Source organism: Apis dorsata, unplaced genomic scaffold, assembly GCF_000469605.1.
Source record: "Apis dorsata unplaced genomic scaffold, Apis dorsata 1.3 scaffold_227, whole genome shotgun sequence".
In the NCBI taxonomy this organism is placed as follows: Eukaryota; Metazoa; Arthropoda; class Insecta; order Hymenoptera; family Apidae; genus Apis; species Apis dorsata.
The window spans coordinates 60722-72009 of NW_006263509.1; the positions used below are offsets into that span (position 1 = coordinate 60722).

General features: G+C 38.3%; 1 protein-coding gene across 1 annotated transcript in view; it reads left to right on the forward strand.

Moving 5' to 3' along the window:
- Positions 1-11288, forward strand: part of LOC102676327 — a 19571-nt gene that overhangs the window by 2596 nt on the left and 5687 nt on the right. Inside the window, exons 2-3 of the mRNA XM_006615540.2 lie at positions 1906-2115; positions 3173-3453. Coding sequence (XP_006615603.1) covers positions 1906-2115; positions 3173-3453 — 491 coding nt within the window. The remainder of the gene's footprint in view (positions 1-1905; positions 2116-3172; positions 3454-11288) is intronic.

Sequence of the window (11288 nt, forward strand, 5' to 3'; positions counted from 1 at the left end):
GCTATTATTGATATTTTTCGATATCGAGCGTGACATGACCGGAGACTCGTGTAGATGGATGGCGAAATGCGTGTACCTCGCGTACCTCGTTTTTATTATTTTCCGTTCTTATCCATTTTCTCTTTTTTTCGACCCCACTTTCGAAATGACGCTGCGCTGCTAGGAGACACGACATTATATCGTGGATGTCATTTTCAAATGACGTTGACTAATTTTTATAAATAGCATCGTATCCTTCTATCTCACTTTTCTCTCGTTGAGAAACATGAATTTTACACGAATATACGGAAGGGGAAGTCCGTTTTTTTTAAATTGGGCCGGGGAACGGGACTAGCTGTCGAAAACTCTCGATCGAGTTAGCACATCAGACGTAATAAGCCGGCATGGAACGTCAGAGGCCCGCTAACTATACGCCAAGGAAAACATCGTTTCTCTCCTCCTCGTAAATCGTTTCGTTTCCCTCCCATTCGGGGAACCTGCATCGGTGTCTACTTAATAATGCATCAAACGCCCTAATCCCAAAGAATAACCACCGATATGTTGTACCTAGGTCGCGGGGTGGATCGAGTTTGGGGTAGTAGAAACCAAGGGAGGATCTTTAAGCCCGGGCATTAAAGGGAAGAAGAGAGAGAAAGAGAGAGAGAGCGAGAGAGGAGAGGGAGAAAAAGGGGGAGGAAGGAAAAAAAAAATAGCACAACTGTAACAACAGAACGCGAACTGTTCTCGGATCCATCCTCGACCACAGGGTTTCGAGATTTAATCTTCTCGATTTGAACGGTCTCGTGAAACGAAGAAGGAGAGGGTGAGTCGAAAGGGAAAGAGATAAAGAGAGAGAGAGAGAGGGGGAGGGATAGGATTCGCGAAGGGTGTAATTCGAAGGAGGTGGAGCAGCTTAAAAAACGATTCCCATTCAATGTTTCCGTTGGAGGTTAAGCCGTTATTAGTTGGCCAGGGCTTGCGATCCTGGCAGGCGGGCTCCTCTTATTGGCCGGATAGGAAAACAACGATAAAAGGCGATGAGTATTTTATGGGGTACACCGGCACAATAGGACGTGGTGTATGGGCCATTGTTAAACCATTGTCTGGCCGGAACGCAAGGCAAACCTCTCTTTCTCCGTTCGATTCCTGGCTTCTTGGTCGCCGTGAAAAACCGTGTGCGCCTCCATTATTTTATTATTTTCAAACACGTCGCCTTCTCCTCCTCTCTCCTCTCTTGTTTTCTTTCTTCTCTTGGTTAAATTGGGCGTGGCGACTGAAAAAAAAAAAAGAAAATATGTTACAAATACGTCGAACCTTCAATCCTCTTAGAATAACCAGAATTGAACGATTGATATTGAATGATTGTATATCTTTTCCTTCTTTTTTTATATACATTTTTGTGGTTTAAATAACTACTTGTTTATTTTTAATGGATCAGTCTTCTTCTTCTTCTTTTTCTTTTTCTATCAGATAGACGATGATTCAAAATGAATTTTTGTTAATAATTTTGCGGGAATTTTCGTTGTTTCGTAAGGATCTATCGAGGGAGGATTAAATACATCCAAGGGATATATTCTCACGTACCGAATATTCGAGTATTTATACCGAAGGTGTTGAAGCGTGCGTCAACAAGAGGTTGGGCTCCGCCTGGAGCTGTTGAGGAGGGTTTTAGTCGGGGGTGTCAGCTCGAATTATGCATCGCAAGGAATACAACGACTTGAGCATTCCGTCGTGCGAAGATCCTGAACCTTGGGCGTTTCACTGGGTATTGGGCCGTGAAAAATACGCTTTTGCTTCCTCGTATAACGCTTCCAATTAAACAACATTAAAAACCGATTTCCTACGTCTAATTTTTATTACTCGCACATTTTACAACAAATTGACAATTTTATTTGTAAAAACACAAGTTTTCGTTTATCTGTGCAGAGAATTTTCAAGGACTCCCACCGGAAGCGATACCAGCGTTCCTGCAGAATTTGCAAAATTCTGCGAGTTACAATATCGCGAAGCCAATCGCCAGACCCGCGGCTTATCATCCTTATCACAGGCCGAGTCATCAACCCCCCCAACGTCATCTACCGCCCAATGCTCATCACACGTTGCAACAATTATTCTACAGAGGACCATACCTGACAGGTAAATATTTCCCTCAATTTGCTCTTATAAAAAGATCCCTCTCGTCGTCTTCTCCTTCTTTCATTTCCGTTTTTATTTAAATAATTTCCTCCAATTTTCGATCAAATTAACATTAAATGTCCTAAATCCAAAGAAAAAAGTGCGAATAATTATTATTATTCTCCGTAATTACATCCATAATTAATTCGTTGCGAATGTTCACTGAGGAAAAAAAAAAAAGAAAAACAAAAGATGAAATAAACGAGGGAGAACGTTTGTTGTAAATTTGTTCGCAAAAATAATAAAAATAAAAAGTTTATTATATATATATATATATATCCTCGTTGATTCTGGAGGAAAAGTTAATAAACAAGCTGGACGCGAAGCGGAAACACAATCTCGATGAACATTTAAAACCGAAACTTCCGCACATGGCGCCAAAGCGTATAAACGCGGGCACGTGCACGGGCACGGGTTTATCGAATATCTTGTTATAGGTAGGCTCGTATGGGACATGGAGTGCATATGAAGTGCAGTGAAAGCACTACCATATTATGTACATGCACCGCCACAAGCAAAATGCACGCATGCAACAAGTGCGTGCAAATATCATCGGCGCAGATAATACTGTCATGCTCAGCTTGGCAATATTGTACAGATACGATCTGGAGATTCAATTGCCCGTTCGTTATTAGATGACTTTGATTCAATTATTATCGGGGGCCCAAAAATCTTTGATGTTTCGACCAATCAATTTTTCCTATCGAATCCTATTCTTTTTCCCAACTCCTTGATTAACCAGAGAAACGAGAAAGAAGAAGAGAGCATTTCTTTTTCTTTTTGTGTAATATACAATTGTTTTAACGATAAATTAATTTTTCCATACACTTCTCAATTCTTCCAAAAAATTATTATTTTATTATTATCGATCGAATACTTTTTACTACAAAAAATATATAACGTATCACAATATAATATCACAATATGTATACAGGATACGAGTTATATCGTATATTTTCCAACGAAATTTAACACTGCTATGTCATCACTCGAATTGTGAATTGTGTATAATCGGTAGTTGCCGGTTCCGGAACTGGAGGTCATCATCCGGGTGCCCCAGGTGGCGGGACAGCGTTCCCAGGTGCGATCCAAGGTGGTCTGGGCGATTTTGCCAGCACTGGCCTGGTATTTCCATGGGCGACGAACGCCCGTGGAAAACCACGTCGAGGAATGATGAGAAGGGCGGTTTTCTCGGATCTTCAGAGGCGCGGCCTTGAGAAGAGGTTTCAAATACAAAAATACATCAGCAAGCCGGATCGTAAGAAGCTGGCTGAGAAACTCGGTCTTAAGGATTCCCAGGTAAGGAAAAATAATTTTAATTTTAGCGATTTTAATAATCGAACGATCGAGTTATTAAAGAGAGAGAGAGAGAAAAAAAAAAAGAAAAGGAGAGAAAAAAGCAGATTATTTTAATAGATAATAACGATTACGAGATAATGGCATCAAATATGCCATTATCATATATTCAGGTAAACTTGCGTGTATTATAATGTGCACAGGCTTGTCATGATCAAGCGGTTGCCTTCGCAGCCGCATGAATGGGCAACGTGATGCTTAATACCGCGTTTAATGATCTTAATAGCGTACTAATTTACTGATCCAACTATCGAAGCGAACACTTATTTATCGATCGATTTTCCACGATGAACAATTACACGTTATTAGAAGGCTAATTTGTTCGTATAAATTATTATACATATAATTAATGGAAATAGAAACTCTCGTTCAAAATTATATTTTCGAATTGGACAAATTTTTTAAGATAATTGATCGATCGATTGATATAATTATAATTGATTTAAATTTCGATATTTTGGAATGGACGAAAGTTATTCAATTTATCACGCTTTATTATCAGAAGATTCGACAATGGTTATTTAAGTGTTTATAGTGTGACGAACGATGCGATTCTCGAGATTAATAGGGAAACGCATGATTAAGAAATTAATCCGCACTAGGAAGGAAGGTTAGTCCGGAATATATGGCGCTTAATGACCTTATTAGAGCACTAATCGTCTCTTTAACGAAGTACGAAACCCTCTGTTTCCAACGGAGAATTTAATTCACCGACGGAATTGCTCTCTCTCCCTTCAACAACTCCATTCACCGAATTGATAGAGACTAATGCTCAGATTTCGCCGAACAAACTCTCATACGCTGAATATACATCAATTCTGAAAACTTCTCTAAATAGGCTTCCATAAATTCTGATACCTTTAGAAACGGGACAGGATATCAAATAAACGAAAATAGCGACTCAATCCGAAAGAAATTTTATTTAACCGATCAAAGAGATCAGATATTTTACACAAAATAAAGGAAATTAGTTCCGTGCAACATGATTTTTTAAATAAGAAACAAATTCCAACAAACCGTTTATCACCGTTTTCTTTTAAAAATCCACTAACTTTTGAAATAACATTCTCGAAATTGCAAAGTTTAAAATCTTCGAATCGACCACAGTTGTAAAAATAATCAACGAGATTCAAATGCAAAATTTTTAATTCTCAAACGAGCAAAGTATCGACCAAAGTATCAAATGCTCGCAATCGAAAACAATAAAGTATATATGAAGAATAAAGAATCATTTTCTGGACACATATTAGAAATCGCAAAGTGACGATCATGGAGGTGATCACGCGAGATATCATCATCCGTATGTATATAGAGGAGAGAAAGAGCGGTGGCGTAGGTGCACATGGTGTTAGAAGCGTATAATAGCCCCGGTTTGGGGTTAATCGGGCGATGCCAGTTCATTAGCTGCACACGTACACCCCCACACGGGGGTGCACTCGTGTGGCGCACACATCGACTCTCGTCGTCGCCGTCTCTAGCAGGCCGGTTCTGCTGCGGCGACGTTAATGAAACTAAACGATGCCCAGAAAACGGCACTGTAAGTTAGTTTCATTTGATTTCATGAGCGTAGTTTCCGCTCTGATACACTGGGATGCGTGTTAGTTTCGTTTCCTGGTAACCAACGTTCCAATTCCGCCATAGCCGTTCCCCTCTCCCCCCTGAAATTATTTGTTGTTTCGTCGTTTGAACGATGTTCACTAATGTAAAAATAAAAGTAAAATTGTCGAAAGTAGACACTGTGATAAGAACCATTATACGATAATCTCAATATTCGAAAGTTTCATTTATTTTTGATTGCGCGTATATTATTACATGTATAATCGTTTTGCCAATAGTTGTAAAGTCAAGATTAAAATTCCCTGCGAAAATTTGGCTTTCGTCCAACAGTATACATATATCAATTTAAACGGATAAAATGATTCGTTGGATTCTGGATTTCGAGAACGTTTCTTACTGAACGTATCTATTTAATCATAACGCGACATAATGAGAGCATTTAAGAGGAGAAAACGAATTAGGAGAAGAGATTTCTCTGAATCGCTTTTAATTAAACTTCTTTATTTAAACTTGTTTCGATCGGTTGAATGAAAGAAAAGATCCATCGAAGGTTTGCATCAAACAATGGTCGGTTTTTTTTTATTTTTTTCTTCTTATTCGAAAGAGATCTCTTCTCATCGTGTTCGTAACTGGAACGATACATTTTGCATAAGTACGAGCATAGGATCGTATGTAGATGAGGCGCAAATAAGGGTAAGAGATAACCATTGGTTAGGGAAGGGTCGAGTAGAGGGAGATGAGGTTAGGAATAGAGGAGAAAGAGGATATACAGAAGGAGAGGAAAGGGCACGGAAGGATATATTCTCATGTATAATTCACACCTCGAGCGCCATGCCTTCACCGCCATTGGTTGAAGCCCACTCTGGCTGTGGTTTTACGAGAAAATCTGAGGACCACGCATACATGTGCATGGATATCTGTATATATATATATATACATACGGAGAAATACTTATACATATATGTGTAAGAACCAACCGGTACTTTGGAGTTGAAGTAAATTGGCGGTTCTTGCGAATCCGAATAATGCAAAGAGTTTGTCTCCCTTCCTTCATCTTCTTCTTCTTCCTCTTCTTCACCCTCCGGTCCAATCGGTGGTGGAACAATTGATAATATCAACGTGGAGATATATATAAGGAACTTTTCTTCTTCTTCTTCTTTTACGATTAAAGGCTGCCGCATTTTCGAACGAGATTTCACGAGCTGTCATAATAAAATGGTTATAGGGGGTTGGAAGTTCATTGATCAGCAGAATATTTGATAATAATATTGTACGATGAAGAAAGATTGCTCAATATTGTTTTATTTCAATTTATATTATTTTTAATTAATCTCTAATCTTAAAAATGTCACGGTTTTTTCTTAGCGTGAAATTGTGATACAATTTCAAAAGATACGTGTCGTAATTGATTCTTTTTCAATCATTTTTATTTTCAATCCTTGATTTCTTCGATTAAATTAAAAAGGGAATTATAGGTTAAAAGTTGTCGAGAATTAGAGAGAGATCTTTCTTCCTCTCTTTCTCTTTCTCTCGCGATATTGAGAGTAACAATTTTATTTTTTGAAACGATGTTAATGTTTGTATCGTCACGTAGGAAACGGGACAAAAAGGAAAGGAAAGAACAATTTCGAAGTTGTTGGAGGGTATGTTGAGTGTTGTGCGATTTGAGGAGCATGGCCTGCGCACTTGGCTGCTATCTAATATCACGGTTCACCACACGAACACCCATAAAAGCGATTATTGTCCGATGATGGCTTTCTCTTCCCTCCGGAGTTCCTCTTTTCTGTTTCTCTTAATAATGTTCAGCTGCGAGCACCAGATGCCGAATTTTACCTATCTTCTCCAATAACTTTCGAGATGATTTTTCGATCTAATTTATTAATTAAATCCAAAATTCCATTAACTTTATCAAATAATATAAAGGAAGTAACAATTATTATTAATAAATCATGTAACGGCATTAGTTAAATTAGATACAATAGTAAAATGATGAAAAATAAATAAAAGAAAATTTTAAAGATCAAAGTTTCTATCAAATTTCTGCTTAAATAAATATATAACGAGAAAATAAGAAAATGGTTCTTTTTAAAAAAAAAAGAAAAATCATATAAAAAATCCCATTCAATGGAGGAATCTTTTCCTATTAAGTTTCGTCTTTTATCGTATTTGTAATCATACCGGTTTTATGAATCTTTCGTGAGATTTAATTAAAGACTTGCGGTGTACGGGTGGATGATAATAATAAAGCTTTTCCAAGGGGTGGCCCGTACTTTGAGAAAAGGCGAGGGGGTGAAGAAGGGTTCGGGACAGGAGAGAAGAGAAGGCAAGGTGCCGTCGTTTCGCTCAGGTTCGAGTCTTCACTACAGTTTATGACGAGGGTGGGTCTAAGAGGGACGTCGAGGGTTAAAGGGGGATGACTAAAGTAATTAGTGATGGTGAGCGAGCTCACCCTTCTCCGTATACCCTCCTCCGTCTTTGTTCCTCTTGATTTCTTTAACGAGAAGAAAACGTCCATCTCTCAGTCTTTTTATATATATTAAAAAAAAAATAAAAGAAAAATTAAATACTTAAGAAGTTACCTATCCCCCTTCCCTTCTCGTTTTCATATATATCCCGTCAATCTTAATTCACCGTTCCTTTTTCGTGGTGAATATATATATATTTTTAAAGGATATATTTCTACGAAAAAGAAGAAAGTTAATCGTTAAATAAAGATTCTCGATATATTCTTCCTCAATTCTTTGCAACATTTCGAAATTCGTATTCTTTAAAAATTCCGAGATGTTCGATCGAATCAAAGAAAAAAAAAAAAATGTTTAATGTTCAACTTGTTGAAAGTAAATATCACCCCATACTTTTCACGTCGAATTTTTACGCTACGGGAAGAATATAAAATCGGGAGAAGTTTGTCAGATTCATCGTGGCACGGTGAATAAAAAAAGAAAGAAAGTTTCAAATCCTATCACGGAGGAGGAAGATCGGAGGCGTAGCCCATGTCAAAACCGTTCGTATCGCCCTTGGGCGGGATTCATCATCAACGCGTCGACCTTAAATTAACCGGAATTAAGAGCATCGAGCCACTTTTGTGCTTAAGACGTTTCCGTCGGGCAGGCGGAAGCGCAGGAAAAGGTAAAGAGAGGAACCGCGGGGCTTGTTATCTTTTTAATAATCAAAACCGACGGCACCACGACGCTCTTCTTCCTCTTCGCAAACCTTCAAACCTGCCAGAGTCACGTACCCGATGTTAATTCGTAAAGAATAATTTTTAATCCCAACTTGTGCTATAATTAAAAAAAACAGTTGCCTTGTTCATCTATATTTTACATTTTCTATAAATATATTTTTGTTTCTTCTTCTTCTTCTTTTTTTTAACAAATTATTATTCGAAATTATAATCTTTAACCACGATCCTTCGAAACATAGATTTTTTAATTCAAAGTACGTTATATATTTAATTGAATATAAGTTATCTAACAATAAATATATTTTTATTTTTATTGGAACTTTTTTCACGTTATTGTCTTTTTTTATCATAGATATCAAATAATTGTGATAAGGGATAAGGAGAATAGGGGACGATATCGTGTTAATTATAAAGATATCAGAACGGTGATGCCTCTTCGTGAGATCGAGTGGAGAATGCTAAATTAAAACGCACCCTCCATCCTTCCATCTTTTTCATTTCTTTATCTCGAAAATAAGGGACCTTCGATGATCGAAATGTCTTGAAGATTTAGCGAATTATAAAGGTCGCGCGAAGAATGGCTCGCATTCGGTGTTACTGACAGCCCTATTTAGTCTTCCAGCGAAAAGGAGGAGGCTTTAATTTTAAATCTGATTAAAAGGGACGTATAACCGCTTATTGAATTTTTATTTTATAAAAATATAAGATTACGCGCGTGTCGTGGTATTTACATCTTAATACTGGGATGGATCCGCGGGCAAAAGAGGAACAGCTTGCTCTTTCCCATGAAACTGACACTGTTAGATAGATCGACCATTAGGGTTGCATTTCACCCGAATATCGAGTTTCCTGAATTCCGTCGGTCAAATCAATTTGTACCCATTAGGGCCGTGCTTCTTTTGGATCGGGTTTACTTTGACCAACCTTTCTCTAGAACAATCGACCACTGTTCCCTGGTGACGGAGGATTTCACCATTTTATTATTTACTCGATAGTCGATCTTCTATCCCGATTGGAAAACACAACACGATCTTGTTTGTTTCATCACTTATCGATACGGAATCTTTTTTCTTTTATTTTATTACGGATAAATTGTAAATAAAAAAATGTAGATTTTCTTCTAAATTTCTTCTCGCGATCCTTAACGATAATCATGGAATCAAAATCTAATGTAAATAAAATATGAAAATAATTTATATAATTTTTATCTATAATAAGATCGAAAGTTTAAAAGATCTCAACGAATCTTTAAGAAATCATCATCGTCAGAGGATCCTTTCTCGACAAGGAAGAAGGATCTGAAAGTTGGAACGAGTGAAGTTGGTCATAACGTCGCTATCCTAAACTTGCACCGGTACAGTCTGGGATGGATATTAAAAACAAAGGCCGCCTCTTACAGGGAATAACATGAATATAACGTCGCGCAATATCTTACAGCTTTAAGCTGTTCGGCTTAGCCCGTGGACCTTCATGCATTATGGATTTTACTTTGAGAAACCGCCACCAACCTCCCCCTACCTCCCGCCAGAGACGTCAGACGAACTAAGAAACCATGAATATACAATATCGCGGTATGCATATAGATTCATCCTTTTGTGAATCAACTTTAATCACTTTCCACGAAACTAACGATGCCTCGAGAACGATGATGAGAAAGAAGATCGAATAAAATCTTCCTGGACTCGTTTTACACCACAAGGCTATTCGAAATTTCGTCTCTATGTTGGGAGGAAATCGAGAGAAAAATATAATGGTTTCTTCACTGCTCTTATTAGGATGAAGAATTGTTGATAAGAATTGTTGATAAAAAACAATATCTAGTACGTCTCGTTCTTTGAAAAGTTTATAACCGACTATTATCAATAATTCTTTTTATTTTCTTTTTGCCAAATTGATTAATCAGCAATTTTTATACGAATTTCCACGATCCTTCCCTCGATTTGTTAAAATTATATTAAAAAAAGTTAGCAGGAAGATCGTTTGATTCCCCCTGTCACATATCCTTTAAATCGACGTTCAAACATCTTCACGTGTCGCGATCGAATGCGTTTAGCATCGTTGCCACGACATTTCGCCCGGAAATATCGGTTCCCATTCGTGCCAAATCGTAGCCAGTCACAGTTGTAGCTGTGTATGCACGTACCATTGGCACGCGGGCGAATTCCGGATTCGCGGATCGTGCTTCCAAGTAAAAGTCGCCGCGAGATCGACGCTTCCTTCCTTTCCTCCTTTCGTAAAAATTGCCGAATCGTGTCTAATAAAATCGTGCGGGGTTTAGAAAGCGGGTTTCCCGATCGATGAAATTTTCGAATGGCGAAAAGGAAATTAATTTTCCTTTGATTCTTTATTGCACAAATGTTTAAGATTAAATGATCAAAAATCGAGAAATAACTTGATTAAATTAAAAAAATACTATATATAATAATTTGTGTATATTTCCAATTATTATTTCAAGATGGAACCTGTCACGTACAAGCGGAATATTAAAAAAGAGATGGGACATTTTAATGAAATGGATTATTACATAAATATATCATAACAAGCTGAGAAATTGGTCCAGAAAAATTGTGTCACTGTACTTTCGTCGTCACGAGGAATGGATTAACCTGATAGATCCAAGGATAAACGGATTAACACTATCGTTCTATAAGCGGAGGGCTCAATTAAAGCATCACCGATGGAACGTGAGCTCCTCCGATAAATCCCTCCCCACCATTAAGAGTCGACTTCCTTTCCATACATCAGCCAACCCTTCGGCCGCAGAATCGCAGCTTTGCGCCGTACCTCTTCCTCCTCTCCCTCCCTTTCCTCCTTTTTTCTCCACCCCTCGCCCACTCGCCCCTCCGTTGACCGCACCCCTCTCTCCCTCGAAAAAAATAAAATAATCCCTCTCTGGCACCCTCTAGTCGTGCCCGCTTCTCGCCCCTTTTCTCCGCCTCCGTGCCCTTCGATCTCCTCGCCCCACCGAACGATGCCACGGCCAGGTTGGAGGCGGCGGCTGTGGTGGTAGTGGTGGTGCTGATGGTGGTGGTGATGG